Source organism: Lytechinus pictus, chromosome 3, assembly GCF_037042905.1.
Source record: "Lytechinus pictus isolate F3 Inbred chromosome 3, Lp3.0, whole genome shotgun sequence".
Lineage (NCBI taxonomy): Eukaryota > Metazoa > Echinodermata > Echinoidea > Temnopleuroida > Toxopneustidae > Lytechinus > Lytechinus pictus.
Window position 1 is genome coordinate 19,735,979 of NC_087247.1, and position 23,315 is coordinate 19,759,293.

General features: G+C 35.7%; 1 protein-coding gene across 2 annotated transcripts; it reads left to right on the plus strand.

Moving 5' to 3' along the window:
- The first annotated feature begins 246 nt into the window (after positions 1 to 246).
- On the plus strand, positions 247 to 22,803 carry LOC129257675 (uncharacterized). Of its 2 annotated transcripts, XM_064096592.1 has the most exons (6): positions 247 to 310; positions 481 to 586; positions 11,031 to 11,387; positions 12,747 to 14,156; positions 15,686 to 15,920; positions 17,600 to 22,803. In XM_064096592.1, exons 3-6 carry the CDS (start codon positions 11,043 to 11,045, stop codon positions 17,911 to 17,913), a joined length of 2,304 nt encoding a protein of 767 aa, XP_063952662.1. In that variant the 5' UTR covers positions 247 to 310; positions 481 to 586; positions 11,031 to 11,042; the 3' UTR covers positions 17,914 to 22,803. The 2 variants fall into 2 exon arrangements, with proteins under 2 accessions (XP_063952662.1, XP_054752023.2); XM_054896048.2 differs by lacking the exons at positions 247 to 310; positions 481 to 586 and having other exon boundaries at positions 9,494 to 11,387.
- The last annotated feature ends 512 nt before the right edge of the window (positions 22,804 to 23,315 follow it).

Genomic DNA, 23,315 nt, shown 5'->3' on the forward strand with positions numbered 1-23,315 from the left:
TATTATTATTGATGATTACATGATTTAATAGAGCATTGTGTTTTATAATGTCTCTAATACCAAGTAATAATACTTCAGCCATTGTACATCAAGGAAAAAAAATGTTATTTGTTTCCTATTTCAGTCCAAATCTTATATAGACACTTCAGCACATTTATAAAATATAGAGTTGGGAAGAAGCGTGAAGACACAGAGGTACGATCTTACGTATACGTGAAGAAGTTGTTAACGCCCTCTTTGTCTCATGTTGATAAGTGTCTTGTACTAAATAAGGAATCTATCTCATCTCATTGCGGTCTTAGCTTGGATGGTAAGTTTCCAATGCCGTGATGTCGTTTTTTGTAATGTATCAGATTGTCGAACCTCTTAATTTATCGCAGTGTTGTGTGTTTGATGTGTTTCGGCTTTCTTTCCTGGGTTAGAATTATTAGAGTGAGTGAGAGTGAGACGATTTTTTTTTTGTTCTCCCCCACTCCCCAGTTCTCCCCCGCTTGCCTCCGCATCCACACACCGGTACCGGTACGTCTTTCGCAAATGGCAACGAGAGAGTTCAGCTTCAGGGGCCCGTTTCTCAACACCTGGACAAGTTAGTCATATCTTTATCCACCAACCACGGAGTTAGTTCCAATCTTACTACAGGGACCGCGGAACGGTTTTCAAAGTGGGGGGGGGGGGGGGGGGGGCTGAGCCAAAAGTGGGGGGGCTGACCATGCATAAAATCACAATCATAATGGTCAATTTTATGTTTTTGTACACGGTTTTTCCTGGAAAAAAGTTGGGGGGCTGAAGCCCCCCCAGCCCCCCGCTTCCGCGGCCCCTGTAGGCTGTACTAAACCTGTTTCACGAAAGGCTTCCTAACTAGAATACCTTGATATCGACACTATCGGTAAAAATAGCAGACGAGACGTACCGTAAGCAGGTAGCCTTAGTCACAAAATAGCATAATTTTCAAAACAAAAGAAAAATTATGACAAAATTGCAAATATTGTGTCTTGTGATGAATTTGGAAATACTTCTTTTCAAAATAATAGCACAGGTAAATTATGCATCATACGTACTAAGACAATGAAGACTGGAGCATTCAATTGCTGAGAAAATTAAATTATGAATAATTCATTTCATGACTAATAAATCACATATGGACGTTGAGATGGGTACCCCCCGGGACATCGAGTTTTAATAGTTTACGAAAGTAAACCATAATGTTTTTTATTTTGTAAAATGATGATAATTATACGGTCTTCCATGATTCCAAACATGAAAATATAGTTTAACAATTAAAAAAAAAAAATCTTTGACACGGAAACATACGATTTGACAAATTCTATGGATGAATTAGAGATAGAATTTATCCGAATGTTATAGGGGTCTGGAAACAACAAATACGAGCGCAGTTATGGATGGCCTGACGTGGTAGAATCTTTATCGATTAAATCATTTTACTATTTCAAACTGAGTGGTTTTGTGGCTCTGTATTTTTAACAGTTTTTATAGTTTCTTTGTATTACAATTATCATTGAATGCATTATCCCACTTGTTTTGTGATGTAATTTCAACCTCTTTAATTGATTACGTAAGATTATGATTTTCAAATTTCGAGGCATTTTTGCATGTCATAGTCTACCCACGTGATGCCACTACGTCATTAAGAAAGAAGTTATGACAGGTTCGGAGGTGTCATAAATATTTAGTGAGGTTGTTGTACCCGATCTTGGTAAAGAGGGCTTCCTGAAACGGTTAGCGGACAAGTAGCTCACTATCTCCGATTTAGTCAAGAAGTTAGACTTATGACGGTGTTGAGAAACGGGCCCCAGGGGCCGACTGCACGAAAGGGTCTTTCCAAGACTCCCAAGTACCGTCTTTCGTGTCGCCCATTATTTATATATATTCATAAAACAGCTCTGTATTTTTAAGTATCGCAATTGGCCAATACGCGTCACATGACATTCAAATTTTTTTGTGCACTGCACGGCAGTGCAAAAGGTGCGCAACGAAAATTGACATTGCATGCACGCTCAAGGAGTCAAGCAAACCAGTGCGGTAGAAGTCCCGGCAGAAGTCCAACAAAACTGTACTGTAACTTTTTAAGAATTTGTTTCTGTGTTGCTATTTTATAAAACAAATAATGCACTTGAACTGTCGTGCGTAAAAGTAAATTCAGAGAAAGCTCGGTTTCTTCAGATGGTGCACACTGGGCACTCGCCGCCAGCGGCTCGTGCACAGTGTGGCACCTATCTAAAGAAACCTCGTGTGCTCTGCATTTTTCCACTAACGCACTAGGCTGCATGCATTATTTGTATAATACCGAGGTTTTTTACCTGACTGTTAAGAAAGCACAAATGCCTGTGATGCGGAATTTTTCTGAAATGTATGATTTACAAATGAAATTTGTTAGCTAGCATTTTAATCGATTTGTATACAATTTCCTGATAATATATCACATTTTACAAACACAGATTTTGTTTACTTTAACAGATGAATAAAATATGTTTGCAGGTATAGACCTCTAGTGAGGGATTGTATTACCGACCGGCCTTGTACTTTCATACGCTCTAAACTTTGCAACATCCTTCCAAAGGGAACTTGAATAGAAAGATGATGAATAATGGTCAGAACACATTTTCAAAGTCTTAATATTCTAGAAATAATAAAATATGGTTAAAATAGCTCATCAGTGATTTCGTTGTTTTCTCAACTTTTCCCATAGAAAACACACGTTCGGTAATACGATACCTTTTTCAAGTGACCAAAATATTTCATGTGCAAAGAGGGGTCGATTGGAAGCTAATATCGTAAAAAGGAAAAACGATTTCGGCAAAATCTTTACATATTTATATTTTGGAGGTAATTGTGTATTTATGGTGAAAGTTTGGTGAATTTTTAAATGAGAATAATGTGTTTGATATGATTGAATTCATGAAAAGTATTCGGTAATACGATCCACTACCATACCTTAATTTAAACTTTGTGTTTCACATGGCGCATCATAATTGGTGACACGAAAGACGGTCCTTGGAAAGACCCTTTCGTGCAACCGGCCCCAGAGTACCGGTACCGCTACCTCAAGCGATGTTTGTGCAGGCTCCACTCCACTTCACTACCGCCACACTACAGTACGCTCCACGGCACTCGCACGTTGCGAGATTATACTGCCACTGGCTCCACGGTAGTGAAGTGGAGTGGAGCCTGCACGAACATCGCTTGAGGTACGGTACCGCGGGGTGCCGGGTGGGGGTAGCCAGGGGTGCGTTTCATCAATATTTACATCTGACAAGTTGTCAGATCTGACATCTTTCCATGATTTTGATTGGCTGAGAGGCACTGTTCCTATGGTAACTGTCGGATAAAATGGGACTTGTCGGATAAAACGTCCGACAAGTCCTTTCATGAAACGCCCCCCAGGATAGAGAGTAAAAATCATTTACTAACGTATGCTTACTCTCCACGGAGCCAGGGATTCCATCCCATTCATCTGCGTGTACCTCCAAAAAACCTGAAACTTTCGCCCTTTAGATTTCTACTTTCCTTCTAAAAGTTAGCCCTAAATTATGGGATACAACTTCATTTCCAACATTTCTACGCTATCGATTTCATTTTTAATCAAGAATTCATTTTTTTTAAATGAGAAAAATATTATTGAAAAGATGGGGGAGCCTTGCCCGATGTTTACGCTGCCATCTTGTTTCTCATTGTTCTTCGCCAACGTTAGAGACACACACTTCCGTAACGGATGGAATCCCTGACTCCGTGGAGAGTAAGCATACTGTAGCGGTCGCTGTTCTCGCTTATTTCTTCCATTCCGACCTCTACGTCAGGACGGTGTTCAGTCTGTGATGGATCACCTGAGCTTTTGTCTATTTCCATTTTGTCTATCTCAATACCTTCCGAGCATGCAGTTTCCAAGAGAATTATTATAATAAAAGAGTGGAAGAAAATGCTAGAGCGGCTTGCTATAGATTATTTGCATTTAAGGGTCGTCTCGTCAAAATATATGACTATGGGGGTACACAGCAAAGAAAGACACAGGGGTTTGTGACTCAGATTTTAGTTTCAATGGCAAAAAGAAAAATAACGGTGCACTTTATTATTCAAATTGCATAAATGTATACATGTACATTACTTGACTCGCCACTGAACTTACAGGTAAACAATGTCTAATATTTACAAAAAAGCTCTAAGAGTTTTTGTTATCAAAGAAATATAATTGATAATTATTAAACTTTTATTTTGGGCCTCAAAGTATAAGAATTTTCCAAATCTAACCGGCGTCTAGCTTGTTAAAAGGAAAATTCTATTTCCAGCTTCCCAGTCTCGACATTCATTTCCACTTCTGTTAATTCCGGCGTTGATATATACGAAGAGATTGATTCCTAGACTATTTACTTCAGGTCGCTCGCCCAAAATAATTATTAAGAAAATTTATATCATAGCAAGATCTATACTCTAATTAATTTGGACCTTTATTGGGGAATTATCATATTCATACATATGGGTCAATATAGGGACTTAATAAAATTCATATCGAGGTTTCCAGCGTCTATAGGCCTTGGCTATAGGCTTGATGTTTCCTTCGTCTGTTTACCTTTCCAAGTTTTCCAACCTCTTCCCCGTGGCAAGTCTTCTGCAGTCAGATTTCCGTTGTTGTGCCAGCCCCGGCGACTAAACGTCTCTTATTTATATGGACATATTGCGGATGTAGGTGAAAACGGTGCGCCGAGCGAGTTTGGATAGCACACACACGTCTACGCGCAGTGTTTAATGTACAGAGAACTCGAACTGTGTTTTATCGAAGCCAGTTTATTCACAATTTCTCGTTCATTACTACAAAACATTCAATAAGTCGATACGTTTCCAAAAGGATATATCTTTTTGCAATGAAATATATACAGAACCATTCATATCAATACTTAAAAAGATATGAATTCGTCAAAAATCTATCAAAATCGGCTAGCGCTGCGATCAAACGTGTGCAAATACGCCGGCTGTGCTCTTATGCAAATTACCATGTACGTACATAAACACAGCCAGTGATGAATTATTCAATCTATATCTACACCAATTCGATCATATAAAACTGCAAAACAACTTATCTCCTAACATTTCTTCATTAAAAATTGAGGTCTCATATTCAAACCTAATTACAGTAATCGTTTTGGAATATATATCTTAAGTAATTTCTAATAATAACCGAAAGACATAATACTCACGGTTGAATAAATTCTCACGACAGCGATGAATAATAAATAAATAATAGTCATGCGCAGGGCTGATTGTTTACGTCACGATCCTAGTCGCAGGATCGTTACAATACGTTAGTAAATTATTTTTACTCTCTAAGAGCCTCCTGGTTAGGTGGGGCGGGGATCAGTCAACTGCACCCGTAGACTGATATTCCGCTGTTTCGAAGGAGTTTTTCAACATTTTCTGATTTTTTCGGCTTAGGCCTGTCTTTAGAATCCAATGTCATGACAAAAATCTTCGGGTTTGGAAAGGGGAAAATACAACAAATGGATACATACAGTCAGTACGGTAAATGGATATGCTCCGGGATATGCGAGATTAGTGGCTACGTACGTATGTGGCTACGCAGCTACGTGGCTACGCCGCGTGAAAATGAAGTCATTATGGTGTGTGATTCCTCGTTCTGTAGTGGCGTAGCCGTGTGAAAATGAAGTTATTATGGTGTGTAATACTTCGTTCTATAGCTGCGCGTAGCCACGTTATAGAAGCGAACTCCTGAACCCAGCCACCCATGGGTGCATTACTGCCGCCGTGTATGGTAAAATCAAGGCATGACGCATGCAACTCTCTATGGCTGATCCTTCCACAGAATTTTGAGATTCCTGGAGTCCAGATAAAACTCTCATGCGATTGCACAAAATACATGATTGTTACGCAATTTTGAAACTAATTAAATTGTTCAATTTCACTTACCGGTCGATATGAAGTCCATTTGGTGACTTATTTGAGCACTCAGTTCCCCTCTGTTCTTCATCTTTTATTGCTCTTGACGTCGCTGCCTAATCGTAGATCCGCGATAACATCAATTTTGGCCTAAAGAGGGCGCGCGATTTATATTCATATCAAAGACATGACAAGGGAAAGACTAGGCACCTAAACTATTTTACACGCAAATCATTACGCAAAATCCGTGAAGTGTCCAATCTTTTCATTGTATAGACATTGGTAGACCGTATTATTGACATTTGTTAAAGCTTGTGCTGCTAGTTTCGTTCCAGGTGCGTAGATTTTTTTTAATTTATTTTTTTTATTAGTCCTCGTTTTAAATTATTTGGAAAAAAAGTGTTATCATCGCCAATAATAATCTTGAATTATGTTTTTGAAGGTATTTCATTTATTGGTGCCCATAATTAGTCAAGTAATCATAAGAATTGCGCATTCAAAGAATTTAGACACAGAACTTTACAAAATTACCGAGGAGCTGAATCAAGGTTGTGAAATTTATTAGCGCCACCAACGGGCTTCCTTGTATTTCCGTAGAAGAGACATGCGAAGTCACTTTCCAGGCCGAGGTAAGAAAATTTGCTCTTTTTTGTACGATTTCGATTTTCAAATTCAATTTTAAAATTTTGATTGTATTGCTACTTACCGGAAAGAGCCCCAATGAAGCGATGTTTGCCGACTACTTAGAAATCCAGGGTTAAACGCAGTACGGTGTACGAGGTTAGCATACTAACCTCGTACTAGTGTGAGTGGAACCCAGCTTGGTATTGGAGCTCGGTTCAGCAGCCTTTTCACGCTATCAGTCTCAGCAGGCAACACCAGACACCATAATCAAATCTCAACAGTTAAAGGGGAATCCAACCCAAATAAAAACTTGTTTTTATAAGAAAAAGAAAAATCAGACAAGTTGATAGGTGAAAGTTTGAACGATATTCGACAAACAACAAGAAAGTTATGAATTTTCAAAAGTTGTACATGTAAATATCGGTAAACACTATACACATGGAGACTTCAAATGGCCGCATATGATATGTCATAGTGATGTAAGGCAAGGACTACTCTTCCATGTACTCCAATACATATAATGGCTAAAATGTCATTTTCCCCTAAAGTTTTATTTCAAATTATATTTTTCTTTCATGAGGACATGAAACAATGTACTACATGGGTTATATTTAGATTACTGCCCCAGGGGAATGGGTACTTAGGAGGACACCACAAATCCCTGGATAATTAAGTACATGGCCTATGGGAAAGTTGTCCTTGCCCCTTGTCATAATTTACTTATCCAGTTGCCAATTTGAAATCTACATAGCATTAGTGATCTCAATTTTAAAGCAGCTTTGACTTTCTTATTGCTTGTCCGATTTCTTTCAAACTTTCACCATTCTGTTTAATTTATTTTTCTCCTTCCCAACACAACATTTTCTGGCCAAGGCTGGATTCCCCTTTAATGAATGGTGTCCATTTTTAAGTAACAGCAGTCATTTTAGACCCCATTTTTATTAAAGCTATCTTTGATTTTTTTTTTACAATACTAGTAGAGACCACTGACTGTCCTTGAAACTTGTCCCGATGCATTTCCTGACCATTGAAACCATGTTGCAGACACCAAAATCATATCTCCCTGGCAGATATTAAATAAACTATGTACATGAACAGCAATCAGTTTGAATTCCTTTTTTTTGGAAGCCATTTTGGGTATTTGGACATACTGGACCACTGACTGTGCTTGTAAAATGTATTATTTGATCCTTTACACCATAGTTTAGACACTAAAATCATCTGATCATCTTGCACAAGTCTTAGGTCACAAGATAAAGGTCAAATGTCATTTAGGGGCAATGAACAAAGTAGGCCTATTTTTATTATCATATAAAAGGTGTTTTTGTGAATGATAGTCGGTACTGCTGCTATATTGCATAATGCAGGCAAGAGTGCCAGAGGTGCTCCACTTGTTATGTAAATATGTCAATGGCTAAATCGCGACACATGGTATGTCAATTCGAAACACAGTCTAATACTTTTTTCAATTATCTCGTTTACGCAGTTGTTTCGATGATAAAACCTAGTGTAGATGGCAGCATGAACCATCAGCAATTTTTTCCTGGCTGTTCTGAAAAGCAAAATAGGCTTAGGATTTTGTGGATGAAAGTCAGAAGTCAGATTTCAATAATTCTTTGTCACGTTCAAACAACATGTAGTATCAAGTATTCCATTTATGAGTGAAATTTTAACCACATAATACATGTATATTGTATGTCAATTTCCAAGTTAGATGAATATTATGTTTCATCATGACTTGTAAATTTATGTTTTCTTGTTTTGAAAATGCATCTTCCCTGTTTGTGTCTCTTTCTCCACTCTTTTCAGTTCCTTCTACATAGTCTGGGAGTTGGGGGGGGGGGGGGTGGTAAACCTAGCTTGATATGTATCTATCATGTTTATGGATATCAAAGAAATGTATTGCAAGTTCTATCTGGTTTGTCAGTAAATCTTACCATATTTATTGATATATATTAATATTTTCAGCTCGGAGTACCCCTTTAATATTTTGACAAACTTTTCTTCTTTCAGGTAAATCAGGTTCATGTCAATGTGTATTAATCATTATTCTGTATTCATTAGCAAAAGTTACATGGGGAAAAATTCAGAAAATTTACATCATCTGATAGATGAATGCAGTACTGATTGATTTAAGAAAGTCCGTAACCAAAATTAATTGTGAGTTTCATCCAAGATCTAGATAGGAATATTTTTATTTTATTTGTAGTTTTATTCATACAGAGTGGCATTGTCAGGTTTAAAACCGCCTTCCACTACAGCCCTGTCATAAAATATGATTTTTTATAATAAATACATGTATACCAGTGATTGAATCATTAATATTTACATAATCAATAGCACAAATTAAACATTCACTTATATACATATCTATATCAGTATGGAGCCCAAAAGAATTGAAAAAAGACTAACAAACAAAAAAAGTATGCATTAAATCTAAACAATGAATCAATTAGTTTAAAAACAAATGAAACCCTCAAAAATAAACCCCAAAAACGATTTTGAAAAAAAGTAAACAAACCATATGAAGTTTGTCCTAATCCAATAATTAAAATGAAATTAATATCAAATAATTTTGTAAATCGGATAAAAAATCAGATCAAAAATTGGATCGGCGATGTTTAAAAACAAAGGAATACATCAAAATTTTGATCACGGTTGCTTGCATTTTCCTGACAAAGTCACAAAGACGAATGCATTGGAATGGAAGTCACCAACATGCGCGATCATTTGGAACATGTTTAAAAGTGTTTTGAGGTGTTACTGCTTTAATATAAACCAAGTGATTTTTATTAGAAAGATAAACGAATGAGGCATCTTCCGAGCAAAAAAAACCCCCAACATTCAATTCAATTAAATTTAATTCCTTTTTTTTTTTTAAACATCAAATACAAATTACAACATACATTATACATTATACGCATATTATTACAAAAGAAATAGTAAAAAAAGACGAAGTGAGGAGGATGTGGGGTATTTATTGACAAAAGGCCACAAAAAATCCCTGAATTTACCCCACTTCAAAAACTATGATATACAAAATAACATATTACAAACATACATGTATATAAACTTACAACATACATTAACATAACAAATCTCACATAAGGCAATCAATTAAACATTAAATTATTCAGACTTAAGTAAATACAATTTATATTTTCTCCTAAAGAACGAGTAGTTTGACTTTCTTTGAGGTCATCTGGCAAGAGATTCCAATACTATGGTTTAAAACTGACAGTTCTTGAAAAATTATAATGATGAAAAGGTACATTTTATTGGCATTTCTTGTGTTATATTTACTTATGTTGATATTATGTTCAATTTATTCATTAAAATAATTTGGAAGCAATTGTATAGTAAGAAAACATAAAAGCTGCCAGTTGTAATTTATTCATCATAAATATTCAACATTTTCAATTTCGTATTGGTTGAGTCTGCTAAATAATTGGCATTAGATCTTGATATCTGTAAAGCAATGTGATTTACATGTTCCTTCCAATTCAGGTTTTCGTCTATGATTACGCCAAGAAATTAAGTACTAGTTTGTCTCTTAATACATGTACGGTACATCATTAAGTTTTATATTTATTTCATATTCAACAATTCTTACTTTTAAAGATCATGTAAACATGTTTTACTTTGACAGTAAACCAAGTTTGTATCTTTTCCAATTCTAAATTAAATAAATTGTTCGATGTCACAAGATCATTACCTGATAACAATAAACTGGTAACATCAGCTAACTTATAAAAGAAAAAGGTAATTATTGATAAAATATTGCTAACATAAGTGGCCTGAGATTTGAGGCTTGTGGTACACCTACCATAATATATTCATATTCATAATTACAATTATCAACAGTCACATATTGTTTCCTATTAGACAGATAGCTTTTAAACCACTTTCATGCACTTCCCCTTATTCCATAATATTTCAGTTTGTTGAGTAAAATGAAATGGTTAATACAGTCAAATGCCTTTGACAAATCTAAAAAGAGCCCTACATGTATAACATATAACCGCCTTATTAAAGTGGAATGATTATTTGGACCTCGGAAATCTGACTTACATGTAGAACATACATGTAAATAAGTTATGTTTTGCATATTCTGGTCTGATATAATGCTTGGAGTTTGACAAGGTTATGGTACTGGTACATGTATGTTGCTGTTCTACCCTTTCTTTTCATCTCTGTTATTGTGTGTATAGTGTGTTTGAAGTAGATGAACTAAGGCTTCTGTTTCCTCCCAAGTTTCTCATCCCAGCATGTATCCTGAAATGATTCACACTCTTTACCCCTAAAGCAATGCCAAGTTCAGAGAGTTTAACCCAGTGCAATTTCTGTCCTGTAGGGAGCCTTGACCCAATTTCTCTAATCCTGCATTGTGTGAGCCACCCAGGCATTGTTGTACCCCAAATACTATACAGCATTCGTACGTAGAGAAAGGCATGCAAGCAGGGCTAGAGTGGTGATCGGTGATACTCTCGTTTTCTTTTCAGAAAGGCAACAAAATGGAGAGGACAGGGGAGAGAGTGACATATAAATGTAGACTTTGCAGACAGCAGTTGTTTGATAGCTCGTGTGTTCTCAACACAAGCACCAATCATCACCAGGATGTAGTATCGTCAGAATGTTCTCTGGGCCAGTCAGCCATGACTGCGGCCTCCCCGACATGGACTCTAGCCAGCAGCATGCAGGGCTCGGCCAAGAGCTTTGCTCTGCTCACCCAAGGGAGGACAGGTGGATCTTCTGATGGTGTACTTGCTCCATATGGCCAGGTCACTGCTGGACCCAATCCACTTTGGTATATCAACGAGGAATCCACGCCACCTTGGGTTCAGAGAATATTAAACAAGGTCAGTATTGTCTGATCACTGTCTTTCATAATCCACATGCCATGAAACAGAAATATGAGCTGATCATTCACATCATGCACATTTGCTTACTAATAAATAGCCTAAAATTTCTTAATTGAATTTAACAATTATCAATCAGTTAATATTGTCATCATACACTGTACATGTAGCATCCCAACAGCTCTAATCATTTCCCCTTGATACATGTATGTTGATTGAGACCCTTTTGGAAGGTACATAAAATTTGCTACACGTGTATTGACAAATGAGTGTTCTTTTACTTTTCAATGTCACGTGATTGTACATGTACTTTATGTACTGCATGTTGTTTTAAACTTATTTGTGTATTCATTGATCAGATACTTATTCATGTACATGTCATGTTGCCATGTCTTGAAATCACAAAAAATCACCTTAAATATAATCATTATTGAAAAAGAAGATAGTGCTTCCCAGAAAAAAGAAATCATTATATTCTGTCAATATTTTTACAAGTACTTTTATCAACATTCAAAAACATATTAGTGGCATATTGCAAAGCTAAGTAGTACATATCAGTGCAACTCTATAATACTTACTCCACAAGTGACTATCTTTGAGTTTCCATTATATACACACTGGAATTTGCAAATAAAGCTTTGTGAACTCATTCTAAACACTTTGAACAGTTTTTTTTCTGTATCAGTAAACTGGGGATTTACTTTAAGCACAGTTAATATTATAAACATCCATTTGCTTTTTATAAACAAGGAATTATTGAAGTAAAAAACCCAGACAATGTGAAAACTGAAATGATAGAGAATGATACTATTAGTGTTACATGAAAAGAGAGGAGTTTCATTCAAGTTTAAATAGTATCATCAATTTTACAGATATATTGGTGAACAACTATGAATTGATTTGTGTACATATGCTTTATGACATATCATCTACTTCATGTAAAAGGTTACACAGACAAGAATTCTTCTCTCAGATGAGTAGCAAATCATTTTTAGAAGGATTTTTTGGCAGCTGTAGTTCTCTTGGGCTCTATCTTCTCGGCCAATGTAGAGGCCAATAACACCAAACAGTAAATATGTGAAAATGGGGAATTCCCTGTAAAAACCTTTTTTGTTGTTGAATTCACTGTACATTCATCTGTATCTAATGGGCATTGGAAGTCAAAAAATATCACTTCACTCTTCTGAGTACCTGAATAATTACAAAATCTTGATCAATGTCATACCAAACTTTATCCATAGCTGTGGTATTTTTAGTTGTTAATTTGCTTGTAAAACATGTATTGGATACTTTTTTTTTTTAATGCATCTCAATTAATCTTTCCAAATATTGACTTTCTTTTCTTCCCGCTCCCTACAGTTTCAATGGAAGAAGGGAAAGCTGTCATGCCCTAAATGTCATGGTCGCCTTGGTGCTTTTGATTTTGTCACACCCTACAAGGTGACCATCAGCAGTAAAAAAGTGTCTCGCATTCATGTCATGAGAAGTCGTGTTGATTGTGAGTCTTCATCACCTATTGTTGCCAGGATCCGTCCAATGCCTCAAAACCCAAGAGATGTACATGAGAGTAATGACCTTGATGAACCAACCTCTACTGCACAGCCAGAAGCATCAGTAGCTGGAGCAGAGAATCTGCCGCATCCATCAGATATTGATCCGCCCGTCCCTGTCACTTCAGCACCTGTCTTGCCTTTACTATCTGACCAGACCTCAAGACAATTCTTGCCAGAAACATTCTCCTCAGCATCAGATGAGGAGTCTCTGTCCAACCTTCCCATCTCGGCGAACTACCAAAGACCTGTGTCTGTATCCCAACCTTTGGAACAGACACAGAGACATAATGTCATCAGCAGCACAACAAGTATGCCAGCAGAGCAATCCCATCAACGCTCCATATCTACCGGTAATCCTAGAATTGTGAGATCTAGTTCAGGATCACAGCAGTGCAGTCTTAGTTTGCAGTCAGGTGATCTTGATACTGTCCGTCATAGGATAAACAGGGGAACTGTCCAAATTGATAAGTGTGTGCCATTTGGAATAGAAATTGGGCAGGCTAGAAGTGATTCTGAGGTAACAATGAAGAATTCACCCAAAGACAGGAGTGTTGCCCATGTTGCTGGCACAAACAGACTAAAAAAAAGAGTGGCTCAACAAAGCTTTACATCCTCTCTACCAAGTACATCTAATGATATTTTTAGTCCAACTATAAATTCAAACCAAAGACACAATTTGCAATATGATAACCATTCAGATGAGCCTGAAGATGATGATGATCACCCCGAGGAAAGGGTACATTATCGCATTAATCTGTCCTCTCCAAGTAGCAGTTCTATTTCTACAGTAGTTTCTCACTCCAGGTCTCCTGATATTTCTGCCAACATATTCAAGAACAGTCCAGCATTCCTTAGGCCACTCATTAGCAGTACATTTTCTTCAGATCAGACCAGAAGTCCTACTCCTGGTAGTTCACCACCAAGTCTTTACTCACCAGTCCTACCATCTGCAGAACAAGATGACCGAACTACACCAACAGCGAGAGATGCCCCTTTTGTTTCCCAAGGGCTTACTGTAAGAGACTCTGATGATGATGAGGATACCTTGGTAGTAGATCATCAAAGGGAGAGTGCACCAATCGGTGTCGGGCAGAGGAGTCCTCGAGAACAGAGAAGGGAAAGAAACAGGAAAAAGAAGGAGAGAAGGAAACAGAGGAGGTATGAGAGGTGGTTGGAAAGACAAACACTTGGAGCTGAAGAAGAATCAGCAATTCAGGTAAAAATACTTATTTAAATCAATATCTCACTGCTCATCAAAGCAATTTAATCTCAATATTTTGAACATTGGCTATTAAAGTTCTCAATATTAGATTGCAAAAATATTTTTCTATTTAAAATGCAAGGAAACACTACAATGATATATTTAATGTACATATGAAGGTGGTAAAGATCAAGGTGGCATTTCATAAAGCTTTATGTACAGTGCGTCCCTCAAAAAGGGAAACCAGAGTTCCCAGTTATTTTTTAACTTACCCAAACGATTTATGGTTTTTTAATAACATCATCATAGAATTCCACTTTGCCTCTTCATTTTGATACCAAATATAACATGAATAGTGTGAGCAAGCTGCGCAGAAAAGTGGGCCAAGATGTGTTCAGGATGCTACAACCTTGCGTAAGAAAGGAATGGTTCATTAGCATACAGTGAGTTTATTTCACCTATCTCTAATTGAGAGTGGATTCAGATTTACATGTGAGTTTCTGTACAAATCGTTTCTGGTATGCATCAGAATTCATTGCTTTTACTCCACAATGTGTTCACAGTTCAGTAAGTATTTGGTCTTGAATCAAAGAAGAGATTCCATTCTTGTTATTAATGTTTATTTTATGATCGAAACATATTCAATTAGTGAGATATCTTAAGCTAAAGATGAGTTTCCTTTTTTGTGGGATGTGCTGTAGAGTTACCCATGGCTGAAACATTTTTTCAGGTGCTGAGTCAGCTGCATGTACATGGAGACCATTTTGCACATGACAGGGTCCACGTCGTGTGTAAAGGTATTTGTAACTTACGAATAGCTTTATAGCTTTCCCTTTGAGTGTAGAGAACTACCAATACAAAATACTTTTCTATTTATACCCCCGCCAGGAATTGTCGGTCGGGCAGTCATTAGGTTGGTTGCAAATATTGCGCTTCGAACTACTTCCTCAGTTTTTAACCAGTTCTCATAAAATTTGGCACACACATTGGTATTGATGTAAAGATGTGCAAGACATATTATTGTGTGTCAGCAATCATGTTGCCATGATGATGACATATTAAAGAATATTGCAAAATTTGGGTAAAAAATTGTGGTTTGAATTTCTTCATCAATTTTCAACCAATTCTCAAGAAATTTGGCTCACACATTGGTTTGAGGTAAAGATATGCAAGATACTTATTTTGTGTGGGTTAGAAAACGTGTTGCCAGTGGTAACGACATATTATATGCCCCAAATTAGGTAAAATCTTTTAGTTCAAAACTGCTTGATCAGTTTTTAACCAATTCTCATGATATTTGCTCACACATAGGTCTTTGGGTAAAGATGGGGTATTAATCACCTTCAGTGATAGTTTTAGTTTAGATTTTTATAGTTGTCTATTGATTTGGTAAGTTGTCTTTTTGAGTTTTTACATTCTAAGCTAAAATATGCTGTTTTATAATATTCTTCAATTATGAAGGGACATTTCCATTTGCATTGATTTTTTCATTTTAATCTATTTTATACCTTTTATTATCATTGGTCTCATATATTTTGAATTAGGATATCAGTGCAGCAGGTCTGTATTCACTGCTTGGACCACGATGTGCAGGTAGCTCACTTCGGGAGGTCACTACATGCTCTGTGTGTTTGGATATCTACTACCAACCCCATACTTGCTTTCCTTGCGAACATATCTTCTGTGAGCCTTGCCTTCGCCAGGTGGCACGCTTCCACCCCGTGGTCACTCCCTGTCCACTCTGCCGAACCACCATTAGGAATGTGAAGATTCATGATCGTGAGTATCAGTCTGTATTTGTGAGCAGGATAGTGTATCATAAAGCTATTTTGTATTCTTATGTAGGACTTTACGCTGGCCTTCACACTTTATTTTACGCTTGATTGGTGACCCTTTTCCTGGGTCCTAATTTAGAGATTCTCAATCATTTATCAGCTCAAAACTCAAAATCCGATTTCTATCAATCAAAGTCCACATTGAGATTCTTTCTGGTTTTGAGCTGCTTTGAGTTGACACAGCAGGTGTTCAGTTCTCCCTTTTCAATGAAGATGAATCCAAGACATGCACTTGATTTCTTTAGTTGTATCTAAACACAACTCTTTCCTGGGGAGCGTTTTCATGATATTGTTGTCCAACAAGTTGTCCGATCTGACTTTCCTTGATTCTGATTGGCTGAGAGGCACTGTTACTATGGTAACTGTGGGATAAAGCAGGACTTGTCGGATAAAACGTCCGACAAGCCCTTTCATGAAGCACTCCCCAGATCATGTTTCATATTTCATGTTGTGGGTTACAGTGTCTCAATGACACTCTCAAAGTGATTATGAATAGTTGTTAAAAGGTCAAGTCCACCCCAGAAAAATGCTCATTTTTTGTTTGTTTATCAATTAAGAAAAATCAAACAAGCATTAACGCTTAGAATTTCATCAAAATCAGTTATGGCATTTTAATGTTTCGCTTATTTTTCACCAAACAGTTGATTTATGTGCACAACTCAAGGAAATGCAAATGATAGAGTCATTGATGTCCCTCACTCACTTTTTCTTTTGCTTTTTATTGTTTGAATTATACAATATACAGGGATATGGAAATGAGAGTGTCATTGATGTCCCTCACTCACCTTTTCTTTTGCTTTTTATTGTTTGAATTATACAATATTATTCAAATTTTTGAAATTTTACAGATTTAACAATAAGGACCAACTTGACCAAAATAAAAAATGTTAAAACCATGATTATTCAACATGTTCATTGATTAATAAATTTTGTTTCGCAAGACAGAGAGGAGTAAATTAGAATATATCATATTTCATATAATAAAATGCGATGACATCATCATTCCCCTAATTTGCATGGTGGCTAGGATCTGCATATAACTGTTCTGCAAAATTGAGCAAAACTTTATTAAAATGTCATAAATTTCTTATTTTACATCCATGAAATTTTCAGTGTTATGCTTGTTGGATTTTTCTTTATTTATTCAAATCAACTTTCTGCTGAGGTTGAATTGTCATATAAAAGCAATATTGTTGGTTGTAAGGCAATGGAATTTCCAAAATGATTTCAAATCGACTGCATTGCACACAAATATGAATATTTGAGTCAGAGTCAGTCAGTACTTGATCAGTTTAGAGATATGTTTGTGCACAGGTAGGTGTAATGCTACGGTCAGAAATACCTTTATGATCGCCATACAAACAATTTTCAGTTCGTACGGTGCACGTAAAGGTATTTGTGACTAGCGTTATGTTCGTATAGTGTTAAAATGGTTCTGTATGTCAAACACAGTACTATTAAATGTGTACAGAAAAGTGGAAAACTATCAGAAAAAAAATTTTAATTAATATTTGGATTATGACATGTGATTTCTATGTTAAGAGCTTACAATTTTCTGATTAAACTCGAATGAGACTGTATACATGTAATTGATCAGATGTTTTTATTATGTCCCGTACACAGAACTGACATCTGCTGTAAAACAGCTGTTCCCACGCCAATTTGATATCCGGCATCATATGGAACGTCGTACCCTGAATCGCTCCTTCCCTTTACCAGGCAATTCCAACCTTCCTCCTTGGTATCGTATGGGGTATCAGAACAACCGTAATCAGGTGGACTTCCTTGCGTCCCGTCGTAATCCTGGTTATGTGCATGATTGGGGTATGCGCTATCTTCAGGGTGTGGTGTGGAGGGTTGTGGCTTCCACGGCAGTGCTCCTAATTGTATCTGGTATTTCAGTTGGATTTTTGCATTTTATGTTTGATTTTTCATAGGAAAATCATTTATGTTATATGTGTAATTGTATAATTAGCCATAGTTTGATTCAAATTTATGAAAAAGTTAATTGATATTTGTGACATCAAAATACTTCATATTTATGACATGTCCGAGAGGATTAAAATCTTGTTAAAGATACTACATGTAGTTTATTGCAGATATATGATGCGATATGAACACATTTAGTCTACATGTATCTAGGTAAGTTTTGTAATAGCCGGTTAATTGCAAGATGAAATATAATTGACCTTTGGTAAGATTGTTTGATATTTAGCAGGTCTATAAATGTCTTTATTTTGGTATTGTTTATTTGAGTCCAAGAAGAATTTGGAGTTCATGTTTTTTTCCTTTTCTATTGAAAAGGCTGGAGTCGTGTCAGAATTTTCTGTCTGAGATTCCAGTGGCATTTTTGTTGATTTCCAATGTGTTGATAATTGGATGTTGGAGCAGGAAGCATTTGCCAAAAATAAAAATAATGAATTATCATGTTTTAACATCAACTTCTAAATGTTACAATCTGAGATGATAGGAATTGTTTAAGGAATTGATAAGAGGCTTGGATATCCTACAATAAAATGGATAATTGGTATACAGTACATGTGTGGCATATTTTCTTGTGTGTACACAAGCTGTAATTGCATTTAATAATGCCTTTTTTATAACCTCCATACAATATGTCTACTGCATAAAACAGGCAAAGCATATATATACATTTACAAATACATGTTTAATGGATTGGATGCTGTTATTTTGTCACTTAATAATTATTTATTTATTGGAAGTTACATAAACAGTGTCAAAGGTACTGAAGCACCATGCTGAAAGAGGTACTCTGGCCTAAACATAGATGATTTTACAAATAAACAAATTAAAAACTAAAAATTTCATCCGAATTAGATTAAAAATGAAGAATCATTCTCTTAATGATGCAATTATATCTTTATTAATGTGTTTGCAAAGAGTTTACAGCAAAGATGATTATTTCTAAAAACATGGAGTGTCAATTATATTTCTAGACAACTTTTAATAAAAGTTCTTTCACATGATACAAGACATTTTAAAGAATAGGGACATGACATCATTAACTTTCTACAAGTTCATGATAATATGCCTATATGGAATGTTAAATATGACTATTTAAGCCCTTAATTACCATAGCTTGTTTTTCATCTAATTTCAATTTTTTCATTGTTGTGCTTGTTATAAGTTTCAGTCCAGAGTACCCCTCAAAGTCCAAGGTTGACATTTCACATCCTGTAACCCAGTACTGAATACTGGTAGATATGCTTTTCATTCTTTACATTTATCATGTCAATGATACTGGCTTTCTTTTGCCATGTAATCTGTATCTAATCATGAGTCATTTAAAGTTCAAACTCCTTTCATTATACTGCTTGTCACCAAGTTTGTGTACGTATCAGTGTGCTCATTAATTGCACTCCTGGATATCATAGAATCCCTACAGAGTTTAGGGCACTGTGATTGATGCATGGTATCGAGAACATTCAAGGCAAAAGGGTGACATCACAATTGTGATTGTTATTTTCACCCTTTTTGAAATTGTATTTTGTTTTTTAATATCAATTTTTGTCTCGCAAGCATAGCAGAGCGAGACTATAGGCGCCGCTTTTCCGACAGCGGCGGGGACGGCGGCGTCAACATCAAATCTTAACCTAAGGTTAAGTTTTTGAAATGACATCATAACTTAGAAAGTATATGGACCTAGTTCATGAAAATTGGACATAAGGTTAGTCAAGTATTACTGAACATCCTGCCTGAGTTTCAGGTCACATGACCAAGGTCAAAGGTCATTTAGGGTCAATGAACTTAGACCATGTTGGGAAAATTATTTTCAAAATCTTAACCGAAGGTTAAGTTTTTGAAATGACATCATAACTTAGAAAGTATATGGACCTAGTTCATGAAACTTGGGCATAAGGTTAATCAAGTATTAGTGAACATCCTGCTTGAGTTTCAGGTCACGTGACCAAGGTCAAAGGTCATTTAGGGTCAATGAACTTTGGTCAAGTTGGGGGTATTTGTTGAATTACCATCATAACTTTGAAAATTTATGGATCTAGTTCATGAAACTTGGACATTAGGTTAATCAAGTACCACTGAATATCCTGTGCGAGTTTCAGGTCACATGACCATGGTCAATGGTCATTTAAGGTCAATGAACTTTGGCCGTGTTGGGGGTATTAGTTAAATTACCATCGTAACTCTGAAAGTTTATGGATCTAGTTCATAAAACTTGGACATAAGAGTAATCAAGTATCACTGAACATCCTGTACGAGTTTCAGGTCACATGACCATGGTCAAAGGTTATTTAAGGTCAATGTACTTTGGCCGTGTTGGGGGTATTTGTTGAATTACCATCCTAACTCTGAAGTTTATGGATCTATTTCATAAAACTTGGGATATAAGAGTAATCTAGTATCACTGAACATCCCCTGTTAGTTTCAGGTCACAAAACCAAGGTCAAAGGTCAGTTAAGGTCAATAAACTTAGGCCATGTTGGGGTAATTGATTAATTGCCAGCATAACTTTGAAAGTTTATGGATAGAGTGAATGAAATGTGGACATGGGTGTAGTTGACAGTCTTTAGTCTCCGTTCAAATGTAATTTATGGTCAATGAACGTGGTATTATGTCATTATATGAATGGTGTTTTTGTGAATGATTATTTTATAGTAGTTTTCAAAGTTAGCACTGCTGCTATATTAAATTGCGTAATGCAGGCGAGACTGCCAGAGGCGTTCCACTTGTTACAGGAAGTAGCCCCTGTTCTGATATAGAATTAGCACATTTTGCTTGTCCCTTTTGAACCAAGAAAGCACAACTTTCATTTTCAATATTCTCATTACTGCCAAATGTATTTTCAAACAATTATTCCAATAGTTAGCATGCATGTAGTTTCATATTTATAGCAATGTACAATACAATGATTTTTCGCAAAGTTTAGCTGTATTGTAGGAGTGAAATAGCATAATGGTAGACTCTTGCTCTAAAATTCAGTTTTGATTGTTGCCATTGTTAACCAAGTTCCTGAAATAGAAACAAAACAAAGCATATGTAGAGTCGTTGTTTGCTGGTGTATATATTTGTTAACAGTTCATATAAAATGATATTCAATATTATGCATGAAAGACATTGTTGACAGGTGGCATATCCATGTTTCTATATTATCTTTCACCAGAGTTTGACATGAAAAATTTGTATTCTATTATTTACTGTCATCACCATATCCTTTAATGTCATGTTTTCACTTTATTATAAGGGTACTCTTTATTCTTTGACGGTTTAACAGGTTGCACATCTACACTTTGCAATTACTTTTTATTTTTTTACTTATAAAAGAGGTGAGTGTGATTACCTTGTCTTATAAAAATCAAATTATTCATGTGAAATGATGACCAAGAATTCATCTGTGTGATTACCTTGTCTTATAACAATCAAATCATTCATGTATAATGATGACAAAGAATCCATCTGTCTTTGTCTTTGTAGTGTGGTCATCAAATGACCCACTTGCATGAAAGTAAGTAGGCTATTGTGGTAACATTGTCATTGAAATGTATCTTTCATGGAAACTCAATTTTGATCGGTAGATGAACTATTATAAAAGGTTTACCGGTATATTCACTTGGTCTGTACGTACATGTAAGCAGTTGAGTTGGTCTATTTATCAGATTGCCTAATTCCACATTTTGCAAAACCAGTGTGGTATATCAATTTTTTTTTGGCTTGGTCTACACTGCGCCTGGTGTAATCCCCTTTCTCATTTAGTCAATACCCATTGGGTCTAATTTCCACTTGTCTACCTATTATTTTTTACTTTGTCGAATGAAATATTGGTTCATTAACAGTTCATCCAAGTACTTAGTCTATTTAAAAGTGATGATACACCCAAGCGGATATCAATTTGAAAATTGAAATGATTTCATTTGAGTATGAAAGAAAAGCTGTCTCTATGATATCAAACAATCCATCTTGGAGGAAATGACTCGGTTAACTATTCTTTTTAAGCAATGCATTCTTTAATCACAGTGTTCCCTCGTGTCTTCAGTAGATGCATTGAGTAGTATAATATGAACTCTATAGCCATGCATGCTGCAGCTGAAGTTGTTTTGTAATGATATTTCTAATCAATAAATCATTGAAATGAGCAAATAACTTTAACCAAATTGCACATTTTCAACTTCATCTCCATTGGTTTATGTATGAACAGATATCCTTATGATGCTAGTTTGATGCAACTATTCCCTGTATTTCATTGTTTAGTCTAAAGTTGTAAAATGTCAACATGATACTGTAATTCTATATAATACTTGACTGTGTGGCAAAGAAGAAAGATGTAATATAAGTGAAAAAAAAATTAAACAATTATTGTTGTCTTTATTGTTAATTCGATATTGACTATTATGACTACTATATAAAAAGCTGATTTCTAACAGGCATGGCCTCCCAAATATTTTCATATACTAGTAAGTCTCCTGGGGAAGTTTTTCACATCTCGAGTGAAATTCTTAACTAATATTTCCCCCAAGTCTTTATTGATTCTATCTGTGCATCAAAACAGGATAAATTGTAATATAGGGTTAAATCCAGACTGTATGTAGTTTAGTTGAAATAATTTGACACTGGGTTAGATATAAAACATGTGAAAGGAATACGTTTTTCTTCACATTTCATTACAAAATCAATGTTGGAGTTAATATTCACAAGAAGATTAATTTAATCTGTACTTGGTGGTTAAGTTTGGACAGGCAATCCATAAACAAATGGTCTATGCTTCATGAAAAATCTAATCACATGGATTAATTAATTATTATGTAGACATAATTTTAGAACATGGGCGTATAGATGGGCTGTCTTCCCCCCCCCCCAAAAAAAAAAAATCTTGACCAAGAAAATAAAGAGAAAAGGAAGGGATAAGGGTGAAATATGATATTATTTTCTGAATGTTATGTTAAAATCTATCACAAACTTGGATTTTTGTAATAAAAATGTCAAAATTTCAACTTCTTATTAATTTTACACGATACGCCATATCAGCCCCCTTAAAATTTTTGGCTCATTACGCCACTGTTTGAGAATAAACTACATTGAACACGATAGATCTACATCTTGTACAGACTTTGTCTTTGAATAATAAAATTGGTTACGTGTTTGATCACACAAAGTAAATAATATTTATATATATGAATATATATTTGTAAAATAGTAATATTTCTAATTCAATAGTTTGTTAGAATACCATTCTTGCCACCCTGGCCTCACTTTTGTTTTAGTTCATTTCTTTGGAAACTAAATACCTGCCTCTACTGCCAAATACCTCATATACCAAAGCTAAATTATTACCACTTGTTAATAATAATGAATAATAATAAAATGG

Coding starts and splice junctions, on each gene's coding strand:
- LOC129257675 (XM_064096592.1), top strand. CDS start 11,043: ATGGAGAGGACAGGGGAGAGAGTGACATATAAATGTAGACTTTGCAGA. Junction 14,157..15,685: donor AAGAAGAATCAGCAATTCAG/GTAAAAATACTT, acceptor ATTTTGAATTAG/GATATCAGTGCAGCAGGTCT. Junction 15,921..17,599: donor GAATGTGAAGATTCATGATC/GTGAGTATCAGT, acceptor TCCCGTACACAG/AACTGACATCTGCTGTAAAA.